At 37.0% G+C, this 17,323-nt stretch overlaps 1 protein-coding gene and 1 pseudogene across 1 annotated transcript in view; one reads left to right on the top strand and one right to left on the bottom strand.

The window, feature by feature from the left end:
- LOC132676933 (ankyrin repeat domain-containing protein 26-like) overlaps positions 1-17,323 on the bottom strand; it is a 73,869-nt gene that overhangs the window by 45,043 nt on the left and 11,503 nt on the right. Inside the window, 3 exon segments of the mRNA XM_081795671.1 lie at positions 8,306-8,441; positions 9,018-9,051; positions 11,297-11,467. Coding sequence (XP_081651797.1) covers positions 8,306-8,441; positions 9,018-9,051; positions 11,297-11,467 — 341 coding nt within the window.
- On the top strand, positions 6,820-7,806 carry LOC132674951 (small ribosomal subunit protein uS8 pseudogene; annotated as a pseudogene).

Genomic DNA, 17,323 nt, shown 5'->3' with positions numbered 1-17,323 from the left:
GCAAAATAAACTAGGTGCAGTAACAGCAAAGATGGAGGAAACAGAGGGGAGAATAAGTGACATGAAGATGAAATTATGGAAAATGACGAAGCCAAGAAAAAGAGTGCTAATAAAATATTAGACCATGAGGGGAGTATTAGAAAACTAAGTGATTCGATGAAATGTAATAATATCTGGATCATAAGAGTTCCAGCATAAGAGAGAGAGAGAGAGAAAAGGGCAGATGGTTTACTTGAACAAATTATAGGTGAGAACCTCCCTAATCTGGAGAAGAGAGCAGACATCCAAATCCAGCAGGCACAGAAAACTCCCTTCAGATTCAACAAGAATAGGTCTTCTCCACAGCATATCATAGTGAAAGTGGCAAGTTACAAAGAGAAAAGAGAATTCTGAAAGCAGCAAGGAACAAATGGGCCTTAACCTACAAGGGTAGACACATATGGGTAGTAGCAGACCTGCCCGCTGAAACTTGGCAGGCCAGGAGGTGATGGTAGGAAAAAGTCCATGTGCTGAATAGGAAAATATGCAGCTAAGAATCCTTTCTCCAGCAAGGATGTCACTCAGAATAGAAGGAGAGATAGGCTTTCCCAGAAAACCAAAAACTACAAGAGCTCATGACCACTAAACCAGCCCTGCAGGAGATCCTAAGGAGACTCTGTGAGTGGAATGTTGTCAAGGCTACAAAGGACCAGAAACATCACCACAAGCATGAAAGCTCCAGACAACACAATGACATGAAATCCATATCTTTAAATAATCACTCTGAAAGTGAAGGGACTAAATGTCCTTATCAAAACACACAGGGTATCAGAATGGATTAAAAAACAAACAAAATCCATCTATATGCTGTCTACAAGAGACTTATTTGAGACATGAGGACACCATTAGATTGAAGGTTAGGGGATAGAGTACCATGTATTATGCTACTGGAAGTCAAAAGAAAGCTGGGGTAGCCATACTTAGATCAGACAAATGAGATTTTAAACCAAAGACTCTAACAAGAGATGGCGAAGGGCAGTATATCATAAGTAAGGGATCTATCCATCAAGAAGAGCTAACAATTGTAAATGTTGGTGCCCCCAACTTGAGAGCCCCCAAATATATACATTGATTAATCACAAACCGAAGCAATCTTATTGATAATCATATGGAAATTGTAGGTGACTTAAATACTCCCTAACAACAATGGACAGATCACCTAGGCACAAAATTGGTAAAGAAACAAAGGCCCTGAATGATACGCTGGACCAGATGTATTTGACAGATCTATTCAGAACTTTTCATCCAATAGCAGCAGAATACACATTCTTCTCGAGTGCACGTGGAACCTTCTCCAAAACAGATCACACAGTGGGTCACAAAACAGCCCTCCATAAATATAAAAGAACTGAGGTCATACCATGCGTATTTTCAGATCACAACACTATGAAACTTGAAATCAAACAAAAGAAAAAGTTTGGGAAGCCTCTAAATGCATGGAGGTTGAAGAACATCCTACTGGAGAAAGAATGGGTCAACCAGACGATGAAAGGCAAAATTAAAAAATATATATACGGGCAAATGAAAATGAAAACATGACAGTCCAACCCCTTTGGGATGCAGCAAAGGCAGCCCTAAAAGGAAAACACATCGCCATCCAGGCCTTTCTCAAGAAATAAGAACAATCCGAAATACAAAATCGAACCTCACACCTAAAGAAACTAGAAGAAGAACAGCAAAGAAACCCTACAGCCATTAGAAGAAATAATAAAGATTAGAGCAGAAATAAACACTATAGAATCCAAAAGAAAAACCCGTAAAAACAAAAAAAAAAAATAGTAGAACAGATCAATGAATCTAAGAGCTGTTTTTTTTAAAGAATAAATAAACTTGATAACCCCCTAGCCAGCTTTCTCAAAAAGAAAAGAGAATCCAAATAGATAAAATCACGAATGAAAAAGGAGAGGCCACAATCAACACCACAGAAATACAACTATTAGAGAATACTACGAAAATGTATATGCCAACAAACTGGACAACCTGGAAGAAATGGACACATACCTAGACAACCACACAGTACCCAAACTCAAATGGGAAGAAATAGAAAATTTGAACAGACCCATAACCGCAAAGAAATTCAATCAGTTATCAAAAATCTCCCAACAAATATGAGTCCTGGACCAGAAGTCTTCCCAGGGGAATTCTACAAGACATTTAAAGCAGAGTTAATACCGATTCTTTTCCAGCTGTTGAACAAAGAAATGGAAGAAAAGCTTCCGGACTCTTTCTATGAAGCTAGCATTACCTTGATTCCCAACACAGATAGAGACCCCACTAAAAAGGAGAATGACAGGCCAATATTCCTGATGAACATGGATGCCAAAATTCTTAACAAGATACTAGCAAATCCAATTCGACAGTATATGAAAGAATTCTTCACCATGATCAAGTGGGATTCATTCCTGGGCTACAGGGCTGGTTCAATATTCGCAAATCAATCAAAATGATACATCACCTTAATAGAAGAAAGGATATGATCATTCATATGATCCTGTCAATAAATACAGAAAAACATTTGACCGAATACAGCATCCTTTGTTAATAAGAAACCCTCAAGAAAGTTGGGATACAAGGAACATACCTTAACATCATAAAAGCCATATATGAGAAGCCTGCTGCGAATATCCTCAATGGGGAGAAACAGAGAACTCCCCCCCTACCCTGCCCGCCGAAGATAAGGAACACAAAAGGGACGTCCACTCTCACCAGTGTTGTTGAACATAGTGTTGGAAGGCCTAGCCTCAGCAATCATACAACAAAATGAAATAAAACACATCCAAATTGGCAAAGAAGAAGTTAAACTTTCACTTTTCGCAGATGGCATGATACTCTACATGGAAAACCTAAAAGACTCCACCAAAAAGCTGCTCCAACTGATACATGAATTCAGCAAAGTCACAGGATACAAAATCAACACACAGAAATTGATTGCACTTCTATATACCAATAATGAAGCCACAGAAAGAGAAATCAAGAAACTGAGCTCATTTACAATTACACCAAGAACCATAAGATACCTAGGAATCAACCTAACCAAAGCTATAAGAGATTTGTATCCTGAAAACTATAGAAAACATATCAAAGAAATTAAAGAAGACACAAAGAAATGGAAAAACATTCTATGCTCATGGACTGGAAGAAGAAATATTGTAAATATGTCGATAACGACCCAAAGCAATTACACATTCAGTGCAATCCCAATCAACGTTGCACCGGCATTCTTCTCAGAGCTAGAACAAACAATCCTACAATTTGTATGGAACCACAAAAGATCCCAGATAGCCAAAGTAATGTTGAAAAAGAAAACCAAAGCTGGAGGCATCACAATCCCAGACGTTAGCCTCTACTACAAAGCTGCGATCATCAAGGGAGTATACTATCGGCACAAAAAGAGACGCAAAGGCGAATGGCATAGAATAGAGAATCGAGAAATGGACCCACAAATGTATGGCCAACTAAACCTTGGCAAAGCAGAAAAGAGTATCCAACGGAAAAAAGATAGGTTCTTTAGCAAATGGTGCTGGGAGTGCTGGACAGCAACATGCGGAAGAATGAAACAGGACCAGTTTCTTACACCGTGCATAAACTCAAAATGGATGAAAGACCTCAATGTGAGAGAGGAAACCATCAAAACCCTAGAGGAGAACACAGGCCACAACCTCTTTGACCTTGGCTACAGCAACTTCTTCTCAACACATCTCTGAAGGCAAGGGACATAAAAGCAAAACTGGACTCTTGGGACCTCATCAAGGTAGAAAGCTTCTGCACTTCAAAGGAAACCATCCACAAAATTAAAAGGCACCAACGGAATGGGAGAAGATATCTGCACATGACATATCAGGTAAAGGATTAGTACCCATACTCTAGAAAGAATTGGCCAAACTCAACACCCAAAAAACAAATAAACCAGGGAAGAAATGGGCAGAAGACATGAATAGACACTTTTCCAAAGAAGACATCCAGATGGCCAACAGGCACATGAAAGGATGTTCAACGTCGCTCATCATCGGGGAAATACAAATCAAAACCACATTGAGATACCACCTCACACCGGTCAGGGTAGATAAAATTAACAACTCAGGAAACAACAGACATTGGTGAGGATATGCAGAAATGGGAATTCTCTTGCACTGTCGGTGGGAATGCATCGTTGGTGCCGCTGCTCCAGAAAACAGTGTGGAGGTTCCTCAAAAAATTAAAAATAGAATTACCTTACAACCCTGCAATTGCACTACTAGGCATATATCCAAGGGATACAGGAGTGCTGATTCATAGGGGCACGTGTGCCCCAACGTTTATACTATCAACAATCACCAAATTATGGAAAGAACCCAAATGTCCATCAACTGATGAATGGGTAAAGAAGATATGGTTTATATATACAATGGATATTACTTGGCAATGAGAAAGAATGAAATCGTGCCATTTGCAACAACATGGGTGGAACTGGAGGGTACTATGTGAAGTGAAATAAGTCAGTCAGAGAAAAACAGATATCATATGTTTTTACTCATATGTGGATTTCGAGAAACTTAACAGAAGAACATGGGGGAATAGAAGGGGGAAAATAGTTTCAAACAGAGAGGGAGGCAAACCATAAGAAACTCTTAAATACAGAGAACAAACTGAAGGTTCATGGAGGGGTGGGGGAAAGGGGAGAGTAGGTGATGGGCATTGAGGAGGGCACTTGTTGGGATGAGCACTGGGTGTGGTATGTAAGTAATGAATCATGGGAATATACTCCCAAAGCCAAGAGCACAATGTATACACTGTACGTTAGCTAACTTGACAATAAATTATATTTAATTAATTAATTAATTAATTAAACTACAGCCGTGTGTGTGTGTGGGGGGGGGAATCTAACAATACACTAAGGGATAATTTGTTGTTACCAAATGGGGTTTATCCCAGAAATGCAGAGTTGGTTTAAGATTCAAAAACCGTATCTATCTCCGTAGATAAAATAAGTTCCTTGTCAAAATTCAACATCCATTCCAGATAAAAACTTTCGGCAATCCTGGAATACAAGGGAACTTCAATATGATTTAAAACAAAACAAAACAAAACAAGTCATGATAACTCTGCAGCTAACGTTATATATAATGGTGAAAAACTGAATGCATTTCTTGTAAGATCAGGAAGAAGACAGGAATGACATTCACTGAATGACTTCTTCTGTTCAGCACTATACTAGCAGTTCTAGCCAATGCAATCAAAGAAGATAAAGCGACAAAGGACATCCAGATAGAAAATGAAGTGAAACTGTCTCTTAGCAATCACATGGTCACAAAATAGAAGTTGGCAAACTCCAGCCTATGGGCCACGTTACTTGTTTTGGTAAATTAAATTTTATCAAAATACAGCCATGTCCATTAATTTATGCAGTATCTATTGGCTGCTCTTATAGTACAATGGAAAAGCTGATTAGTTGTGAATGTATTGGCTACAAGTCTACAGTATTTAGCATTGCTAGTAAAATAGTAGTTAAAAATGAATTTTTATGACCTTTGCTTATGTAGAAAATCTGACAGCATTAAGAAAAATGCTACTAGAATTAATAAATGAATTTATCATAGCACATGGATGACTCAGTCGGTTGAGTGTCTGTCTCTTGATTTCAGCTCAGGCTATGATCCCAGAGTCATGGGATGGAGCCCTATGTCAGGCTCGCACTGAGCATGAAGACTACTTAAGATTCTCTCTCTCTCTCTCTCTCTCTCTCTCTCTGCCCCTCTCCGCTGCTCATGTACTCTCTCTAATATTGAATATATCTATACATATAAATTTATCAAGGTTGGAGGATACAGAATCATTACACAAAAAATCAACTGTATTTCTATATATTAGCTATAAAGAATCAAAAATTAAAATTTCGGGGCATCTGCATGGCTCAGTTGGTTAAGCACAGGGCTCAGGCTCAGGTCATGATCTCACCGTTGGTGAGTTCAAGCCCCATTTCGGGCTCTGTACTGATAGCTTGGAGCCTGGAGCCAACTTCAGATTGTGTCTACCTCTCTCTCCGCCCCTCCCCAACTCATGCTCTGTCTCTCTCTCAAGAGTAAACATTAAAAAAACTTAAATTTAAGATATTATTTACAACTGCACTGAAAATAAAAAACAGAAACAGACAAACTGATTCTAAAATTCACGTGGAAATGCAAAGGATCCAGAGTAGCAGAACACTGAAAAGAACAGAGCAGGACGACAAACACTACCTGATTTCAAAAATCCTTATAAACTGGCAGTGATTAAAACAGCATAATATTGGTACAAAGATGGACAAAGAGATCAATGAGACAGAATAGAGCCCATACTTAAACCCTCACATATGTGGCCAACTGATTATGACAAAGGAACAATGGCATAAAGTGGAGAAAACACAGCCTTTTCAATAAATGGTGCTGGAACAACTAGATATCCATATGCAAAAGAATGAACTTGTATCCGTACTCTGTATCACAAATAAAAAAGAATATAAAATGGGTCATAGATCTAAATGTAAGACCCAAAACTATAAAACTTCTAAAAGAAAGCATGAGATAAAAGCTTTGTGACCTTGTGCTATGCAAATATTTCTTAGATATGAAAACCAAAAGCAACAATCATACAAGAACAAATGAATGTGTAAACTGGACTTCACCAAAAAGAAAAACTGCTCTTCAAAAACACTGTTGAGACAAGGAAAAGTCACAGAGTGGGAGAAGAAAAACCTTGCAAAAAAAAGAGAGGTGAGAAAGGAACTGTATCTAGCTCTTTCTACCATCTTTCTGTGCCACCATCATGATGCATGTGAATGTCGTGGCAGATGCTCCCGAAAGCATAACAATACTGAAAAGAGAAGCAAACTCCAGGTTCTTACTAGGCCATGCTCCAAAGATATTGTCCATTTTCTAACTGTGATGATGAAGCATGGTTACACTGGTGAATTGAAAATCATTGATGATCACAGAGTTGGGAAAATTGTTGTGAAACTCACAAGCAGGTTAAGCAAGCATGGAGTGACTGGCCCCAGAATTGATGGACAATGCAAAGATCTAGAAAAATGGCAGAATAATCTGCTCAGTTTGGTTTCATTATACTGACCACCTCAGCTACAGTCATGGACCATGAAGAAGCAAGATGAAAACACACAGAAGGGGAAATCCTGGGATTCTTTTTCTATGGATGTAATACATATGTGCAAATAAAATGCCTCAGTGGAAACAACAACAACAACAACCACAAAAAAAGAAAACAAAATAAGAAGGAACTGTGTCTATATTATACAAAGAATTCTGAAAACTCAACAACTAAGAAAACAAACAAATTTTTAAAACAACCAAAGACTTGGACAATTCAAAGAAGATACACAGATGGCAAACAAGCACATGAAAATATGCTCACCATCATCCGTTATTAGGGAAATGTATATTGAAACCATAATGAGATATATACTAAATATCCATCCGAATGGCTAGGATTTAAAAAGCTGACAATACTAAGTGTTCATGAATATGTATGTAGGAATTGGTGCTGTCACAGACTGCTGGTGGGAATGGAAAACCATACAACTCCTTTAGAAAACAATTTGGCAGCTTCATAATAAGGGAATATAAAGGGACATGAGATTTTTAAGGGTGATGAATATGTTAACTGTCTGGATTATGGTTATCGTTTCATACGTGTAAACATATGTCAAAACTATCAAATGACACACTTCATATATGTGCAGTTTACCTAACTAAAGCTGTTGGAAACAAAAAGCTCTTTCACAGGAAGAACGTCTAAAACATTGGATAAGACACAGATGGAAAGAAGGATGTAAAACCATACAAGATGAAGCCAGAGGACTGTGGCCTTTAACCTAATAGCAATGAGAAGTAATAGCTATGCTTTAAGCAAGGGGGTACCATGATGAAAGACACATTTTTTAAAACATATACTAATTATGGTTGCAGTGTAGACCAAGGTCCTGGGAGGTAGAACGGCAGGGAAAACAGTCCTGACGTTATTTCAGTCATCTAGGAGAAAAATAATGACCTGACCTGGGTGAAGGCACAGAAGAGAAGCAGAGTTAACAAACACATTAGATGTGCCATTCCCACTAAGAAAGGTACAGTAGAAATGATGACTCTTTGGCTGAGAGGATACAATAGTGCTCCTTTTATTTTAATATAAAACATATTTCTGAGATGAGCAGCTCTATAATACAGCAGTGCTCTATGGTGCAGTAGTAGGCAAGGTGTGCACATATTACTACAGCAATATATGTAAAAAGGCTTCCTACCTTTACAATCCATGCCAAGTTGTTCAATCAGCAACATGAAATTCTTAGAGTAAGGCAACTCACAATGCTCTGAAGCTGTTTCAGATGACTGAATGAAGTCGACAAGGTCATCCATAGAGGTAATTTGCTTTTTGACCTACCAATGAATATACCATTTCAAAATGTCCCCCAAATATTTATAAAATATACTAGGTGTAGAGAAGTGATAAATAGCCATCTTTTTATAAAAGCAAAAACAGGGGCACCTGAGTGGCTCAGTCGGTTGAGCATCCGACTCCATTTTGGCTCAGGTCATGACCTCAGGGTTCCTGAGTTTGAGTCCCACGTTGACCTCCACAATGACAGCATGGAGCCTGCTTGGGATTCTCTCTCCCCCTCTCCCTCAGCCCCTCCCCCACTTGTGCGTGCTCTCTCTCAAAATGCATTTTAAAAATAAGTGAATGAACATTTAAAAGCGAAACCACAGAGACTTTTTAAAAGAACGGATTTTTATCAAAAAGACTGTTATCCATAGCTAGTATTTCTAAGTAACTTTTTCACAGCAAATGTCTCTACAACAAAGGAAGATTTTCTATTTTTTCACTACATCTTTCGTAAAGTAATTTTTTGCCACTGAACAATATTCCTAACAAATATGTATCAAAATGATATAATAAAATAAAAATAAAATAAATAATAAATAAAATAAAATTACATTGTCTCTTTTGCTTACCTTGTTCTTTTTCTTAGAAATTTTCTTTGCAGGTCTGAAAAAACCCAACAATTCTTTTCAGGCAAATATTAAATACTTAAAATACAAAGCATATCTAAACCTATTGTTTCTGATATAAAATCTCTGCATTTGAAACTAATTTTCTACAAAGGGGATTAAACAACAGAGTAACATTAAACCACATCGAAAACATACTACTGCTAATATTAACAAAGGATTAGGTGTATCCAGTTCTAGTATATGTGCTGCTGAAGCAAGCACAACAAAGTACTAACATCAGGTAAAAACTAACAAAAGCAAAGGAAAATCCTAATGCTACTTGCATTATTTGATAGGAATGATACCATTGTTTGTGTTGTTGTCATTTTACTAAAAATAAGCTTTTACTGGCACTAAAACCTACTTGGAAAGTGCAAGTTAACTCCCTATATGAAAGAACCCCTTTTTAACAATCATGATATTAACGTGTTGAAGACTCACTATGCAGCTACTCTCTAGGCATTACTATGAGCACTTTACATGTCTTCAAGGTATTTGAAGCCCCACAACAATCCTATGAAGTAGGTTATTATATTAGGTATTTTACACGGGAAGAAAATGAGGCACAGAAAGTCGAAGTGACTTGCCCAAGAAGCCCTCGTCGCTGGCCAAGAACAGACCCTGAATTCAAACCCAGGAATGTGCCTTCAAAGCATGTGTTTTATACTATGTGGTTAAAGTAATACTCCAGTGTTTCTAACTAATATGACAGCAAATGAATCTATATTATGATTCGATTTCTAGCTATAGTGATACATAACAATTTCTGAATCTTACACATTTTTTAAGAGACTATATACTTGGCAAGATGGGAAATCTACTTTCAATAAACTAAAGATTTGCTTCTTCTAGAGAAGTTCCTCAACAGGCATTCATTCATTCATTCATTCATTCCACTGTTTATTCCCACATTCAACACATACTTATTGAGCATACAATCTGTGTCAATGGCACTGTTGGTACAGGAAGCATGGTTTTGGTAATTTAGAGCTCTCTAGTCCAAAAGGAATAATCTGTTATGGATTACTAGTTTCTTTTCCAATTGTAAATAAACAAAATCTTCCCCTTTCCCCAGAACCTAAATAATATTAACTTAATAGAACCAGATACTTTAAAGTCCCTAACAAAATCATAGCTATTTGTGATATTATCAAAGGCACTGGATATCTAAAGGCATCAAGGAAGGTTTAGTTTTATTCAGAATGGCCTCAGTGTTTGCATACATTTATGATAAGGGTGTGTGTGTGTGTGTGTGTGTATACAAATATATAGATATAGAACTTATACACATATACTTATATATACATATATAAGAAATTATACATATAATTTGTATATTATGCATATACATATACATATACATATAATATGTATATTATACATATAATATACATATAATAAATATACATATACATACATATAAGAAATTATATAGCCACATATATATAAATAAATATATATATTTATTTAATATATATATAATTTAAATATATATATTTAAATATATATTTATATATATATAATTTTAATATATATATATAATTTAAATATATATATTTATTTATATATATGGCTATATAATTTCTTATATGTATGTATATAAGTGTATATATATATATACATATATATAAGTATATATATAAGTGTATACACTTGCATACATACATATATATTTTTAAATCTGTATATTCAATTGTATGAGAATACCCCATTGTGGAACCAATTCAGAATAAACCAACTTCTTGCACAAAATCACATGAATAAGAGTACTAAAGACAATTACTATAATCTTTAAAATATAATGTAATACAATCAACAAACTTCCTAATGTTTGGAAACGCAAACAAAATTAAATTAACTAACCATGTCTATCTCTATTGATCATTTCCAACAGAATACATACTCTAAAAGCTCCCATCTTAAAATAAAAAGAGAAAGAAAATGCCTTTGCAATTCACATTCTTTTTCAGTTATCATCCATTTCTCTATTACCTTTCCCAATTAAAATGCTCTAAGGAGTTGTTTACACTTACTCATCTTCCATGCTTCCATGGTGACTACTGAAACTGTTCCTTGACAAAATCACTTACCCTCATCACAACTTTTCAAGCAGTGTGTTTGATATGTTGAGTATTTCTTGCTTTAGCTTGGGCCTACCTACACTACAGCATTTTATTTCCACAAAAGGTAATCACTGCTAAAATTCCTTCACAGGCACATAAAGAATTTATAGATTTTACCTGCTTTCATGCTGATCCTTTTCACTGAAATGGCTGCCATCCTTCTTTTGTAGTGGACCACCAGTTAGGGAATCTGTCTTCTGCAACACTGGTGTGATCACAGATCCTTTTGATGTCCCTTTTTCATTTTCACCTTTCTTTAACTTCTTCATATGTAAACCAGGTTCCCTCCTTAAAAAAAAAAAAACAAAGCCATTAAAAAGCCATAAAAAAGCCAAATTTTCTAATAATTTTACTGATAAAGAATAAAAAGACAATTTTCATCAAGTTCTGAATTTTACCCACCTGACTTAATTTGATTAATTCAGAGAACAGTGCTGAAGTACCAACAGTACAAAAGGAAATACTCATCTGTTGCTTCAAACACAGGTAAATATACAAATAGAATACAATGTGATTTGTAAGAATTGACATGTGAAAAGCTGTAAGTGAGGACGAGAAAGGCTTTACTGAAGAGGGAAAATAAACTGCAGAGGTCACCAGGGAAAGAAATGGGAGAAAACCATTTTCTTAGAGGTTAGAATGTGAGCACAAAGATTACACAGATGGCATCTAGGTGCCTTGAAAGGAAAAAGTATAAGCTTTTAGGAACTTGGGAAAAAAAACATAAAATACATGGAAGCAAGTAGTAAGAGATCAGTCAGGAACCTTGAAGGTTACACTAAAAAGTTAGAGTTCATTGCCTAAAGGCAGTGACTCTTAGACATGGGAGTAATAACTAGATGTGTGCTCTATTTTTGGCTTTGCTTTTAAATATAAGAATGCTTAACTTCAACAAAGTTTTAAAGTAGCATGAGGTCCATATAACATGAAAGAAGAAATCAGGGAAATATCTTAGGGGAAAAACTACTTTTAAAATACCCATATGTCAGAGCGATATCAGTATCATAGCTGAACAAGATGTACGTTGTTGCGTCTCCCCACCTACAACAAACTGGCATCTTATCCACCCACAGACAAAACTGCCTTTGCAGGAGCTGTGGGAATCTAGCACTATATTCCAAGGGACCGAGGAAAAGTCTTGCTTACCCGTGCATCAGGTAACAGGCAGACATACTACAGTCTAATCTGTGGACCTAGCAATAGCCCATAAAGTGCCTCCAGCCCCTCCCTCTCAGCCACATCTGGGAGTTCCTCCCTAGAAAACACTCTTTAAGAATCACCTGTGGATTCAAAAATAGCAGTTTTAAGGAAACTCAGTGAAGTGAGTTACAAGAAAAACACAAAGGCCAATTCAATAAAATCAGAAAAACACTCTATGAATAAAATGAGAAGCTTAACAAAGAGCTGGAAATAGTAAAAGCTAACTAAACAAAAATCCTGGAGCTGAAGAGTATAATGAAGGACATGAAAAAAGCAAGAGTGATCACTGACAGGAAATGGATCAAGCAAAAAAAAAAAAGTGAATTGAAAGACAGGAACTCTCAGATTATCCAGTCAGCAGAGAACAAAGTCAAAAGAATGAAAAAGAGTGAGGAAAGACTATGTGACTACAAGTGAACCCTCATAAGACTATTAGCGATTTCTCAGCAGAAACCTTACATGCCAGGAGGCAGTGGGATTACATATTCAAAGTGCTAAGAGAAAAAAGACTACCAATCAAGAATACTTTACTCAGCAAAATTATCCTTCAGAAATCAAATCGAATAAATACATTTGATACACCGCATTAACAGGATAAAAAAATCATATCATCATCCCAGCATGTGAGGAAAAAGCATTTGACAAAATTCAACATCTTTTCAGGATAAAAACTCTCAGCAAAGTGGGTACTGAATTATCACACCTGGACATAATGAAGCCCAATATGATAAGCCCATAGCCAACATCATATGCAGTGCTAAAAAACTGAAAGCTTTTACTCTAAGCTCAAGAACAAGGCAAAGTTTCCCACTTGACCACTCCTATTCAACAGGATAGAGGAAGTCCTAGCCAAAGCAGTCAGGCAAGAAAAGGAAATAAAAGGCATCCAAATCAGAAAAGAAGAAATAAAACTGTCTTTGTTTGCAGATGATATATTCTTATATATAGAAAATCCTGAAGATACCACCAAAAAGCTGTTCCAAGGATGAAGGATACAAAATCAACATAAAGATGCAGGGGTGCCTGGGTGGCTCAGTCAGTTAAGCTCCTGACTTCGGCTAAGTTCATGATCTCGTGGTTTGTGGTTCAAGCGCCCTATTGGGCTCTGTGCTGACAGTTCAGAGCCTGGAGCCTGCTTTGGATTCTCTCTCTCTCTCTCTCTGTCTCTCTCTCTCTACCCCTCCCCTGTTAACACTCTGTCTCTTTAGCCTCTACTACAAAGCTGTGATCATCAAGACAGTATGGTATTGGCACAAAAACAGACACACAGACCAATGGAATAGAATAGAAACCCCAGAGGTGAACCCACAAATGTATGGCCAACTAATCATTGACAAAGCAGGAAAGAGTATCCCATGGGAAATAAAGACAGTCTTTTTCTTCTGGGAGAACTGGACAGCAACATGCAGAAGAATGAAACTAGATGACTTTTCTTACACCATACACACAAATAAACTCAAAATGGATGAAGGACCTGAATGTGAGACAGGAAACCATCAAAACCCTAGAGGAGAAAGCAGGAAAAAAACCTCTTTGACCTCCACTGCAGCAATTTCTTACTTGACACATCTCCAAAGGCAAGGGAATGGAAAGCAAAAATGAACTATTGGGACCTCATCAAGATAAAAAGCTTCTGCACTGCAAAGGAATCAATCAACAAAACCGAAAGGCAACGGACAGAATGGGAGAAGATATTTGCAAGTGACATATCGGATAAAGGAAGGGCTAATATCCAGAACCTGTAAAGAGCTCACCAAACTCCACACCCACAAAACAAATAATCCAGGGAAGAAATGGGCAGAAGACAGGAATAGATACTTTTCCAAAGAAGACATCCAGATGGACAACAGATACATGGAAAGATGCTCAACGTCACTCCTCATCAGGGAAATACAAATCAAAACCACACTGAGATACCACCTCACGCTGGTCAGAGTGGCTAAAATGAAAAAATCAGGAGACTACAGATGCTGGCGAGGATGTGGAGAAACAGGAACCCTCTTGCACTGTTGGTGGGAATGCAAACTGATGCAGCCACTCTGGAAAACAGCGTGGAGCTTCCTCAACTAATTAAAAATAGAACAACCCTATGACCCAGCAATAGCACTGCTGGGAATTTACCCAAGGGATACAGGAGTGCTGATGCATAGGGGCACATGTACCCCAATGTATACAGTAGCACTTTCAACAATCGCCAAATTATGGAAAGAGCCTAAATGTCCATCACCCGACGAATGGGGAAAGAAGATGTGGTTTATATATACAGTGGAATAATACTTGGCAATGAGAAAGAGTGAAATCTGGCCATTTGCAACAACGTGGATGGAACTGGAGGGTATTATGCAAAGTGAAATAAGTCAGGCAGAGAAAGACAGATACCATATGATTTCACTTATATGTGGATCCTGAGAAACTTGACAGGAGACCATGCGTGGGGGGGTCAGGGGAAAAAAGTTACAGAGAGGGAGGGAGGCAAACAATAAGAGACTCGTAAACACTGAGCATAAACTAAGGGTTGATAGGAGGTGGGGGAGAGGGGAAAGTGGGTGATGGGCATTGAGAAGTCACCTGTTGGGATGAGCACTGGGTGTTGTATGGAAACCAATTTGACAATAGATTATATTTAGTAAAAAAAAATTACAAAATCAGCATCAAGAGATCAGTTGCATTTCTAAACAATAACAATGAAATAGCTGAAAAAGAAATATAAGGAAAAAATCCCCTTCCCCAAAGCATCAAATAGAACAAAATACTTTGGAATAAATTTAATCAAGGACTTTCTGAAAGATAGGTACAGTAAAAACTACAAGACATTGGTAAAAGAAACAGCAGAGACACAAACAAATGGGAAGATACCCTGTTGTTTATGGATTCGAAAAATTAGTATCATTAAATATCCACATTACCTGAAACCACCTACAGAGTCAGTGCAATCCTTGTCAAAATTCCAATGATGTTTTTCACAGAAATAGGAAAAGCATTCCTCAAATGTGCAAGGAACAAGAAAGACCCCAAATAGCCAAAACAATCCTAAGAAAGAAGAACAAATCTGGAAGCATCACACTTGCTGGTGTCAAACTATTACAAAGTTATGGTAATAAAAACCGTATGAAGTTGCACACACACACAAAAAAAAACAAAACACAAAGATGAATGAAACAGAATCAAGAACCCAGAAATAAACCCATGCATAAAGTCAACTAAAAACCCGTGCATAAAGTCTCTTTGTTAAGAGACCCAAGAATACTCAAAAGAGAAAAGGTAATCTCTTCAATACATGATGGTGAGAAAACTGGATATTAACATGCAAAAGAATAAAACTGTGCCTCTACCTTACACCACTCACAAAAGTCAACCCAAACGCAAATAAAGACTTCTATATAAAATCTTAAATCATAAAACTCCTAGAAGAAAACATAGGATAAAAGCTCCTTGACATAGATCTTACCAATGATTTAGGATAGGACATCCAAAGTACAAGCAATAAAAGCAAAACCAACCAATGCAATCAACAATGTTTCTGCACAGCAAAAGAAACAAGCAACATGACGGAAGGCAACCTATGGAAAGGATGAAAACATTCGCAAGCTACAAATATGAAAAACGTCAATATCTAAAATGTGTAAGGAATTCGTACAATTCAACAGCTAAAAATAAATATAATTAAAAACTGGGCAAGGCACCTTAAAAGACGTCTCTCCTCAAAACATATTCAAATGGCCAAGGGTACACAAGAAAGTGCTCGATATCACTATTCATCAGGAAAATGCAAATCAAAACTGCAGTATATAGATATCACTTTGACCTATTAAAATGGCTATTGTCAAAAAGACAAGAGATATCGTTGGCAAGGATGTACAGGAAAGGAATTCCTTGTACTCCTGTAGGACTGTAAATTGGGATAGCCACTATGTAAAACAGTATGGTGGCTCCTCAACAAACTAAAAATAGAACCTTCATATGAGCCAATAATCCCATTTCTGGGTACATATCTTAAAGACATGACATCCTTACCTTGGAGAAATATCTGCAGCCCTATGTTTATTGCAGCATTATTTACAATAGTCAAGAAACAACCTAAGCATCCATCAGTGGATCCATGGATTAAAAAATATGGTATACATTTACAATGGAATATTTTCAGCCACAAACAAGAAGGAAATCCTGCCATTTGTGGCAGCATGAGTGAAACTTGAGGGCTTTATGCTTAGTGAAAATAAGTCAGACACAGGAAGTCAAACACTGTATGATCTGACTTATATGTGGAATTAAGAAAAAATTGCGCGAAAAACAGAACAGACTGGTGGTTGCCGGGGTTAGGAGGCTTTGAGAAATGGGTAGATATTGGTCAAAGGGTACAAACTACCTGTTACAAGATTAATAAATTCTGGGGATTTAATGTGCAGGATGGTGATTACAGTGAACAATACTGTATCCTATCATTTGAAAGTTGCTACAAGACTAGATCATCACAAACAAGAAATGATATTTATGTGAGATGATGGAAGTATTAACACTATTGTGGTAATCATTTGACAATATAAAAGTGTATCAAATTAATACAGGTACACCTTACAGTTCCACAGATGTGTGTTACTTATATCTCATAAATCTGGAAAAACTTCAAAAATTCAAAAGTACTCTTATGTCATTATCTATCGCTCAAAAATAAAAATCATCTGATTAGTTATGCTTTTGTCTAAAAAAAAAAATGGTTTGCGGCACCTGGATGGCTCAGTTCATTAAGTGTATGACTTTGGCTCAGTTTGTGATCTAAGGGTTTGTGGCTTCGAGCCCCACATCAGGCTGTGTGCTGACAGCCCAGAGTCTGGAGCCTGCTTTGGAATCTTTGTCTCCCCCTCTCTCTGCCCCTCCCCAACTCTCACTTTGTCTCTCTCCAAATGAATAAACATTAAAAAATTAAAAAAAATGATTTGGGGGTGC

Source organism: Panthera onca, chromosome A1 (assembly GCF_046562875.1).
Source record: "Panthera onca isolate mPanOnc1 chromosome A1, mPanOnc1 haplotype 2, whole genome shotgun sequence".
Lineage (NCBI taxonomy): Eukaryota > Metazoa > Chordata > Mammalia > Carnivora > Felidae > Panthera > Panthera onca.
The sequence above is the reverse complement of the archived record's forward strand: the minus strand, read 5'-3'. Positions and strand labels throughout refer to the sequence as shown.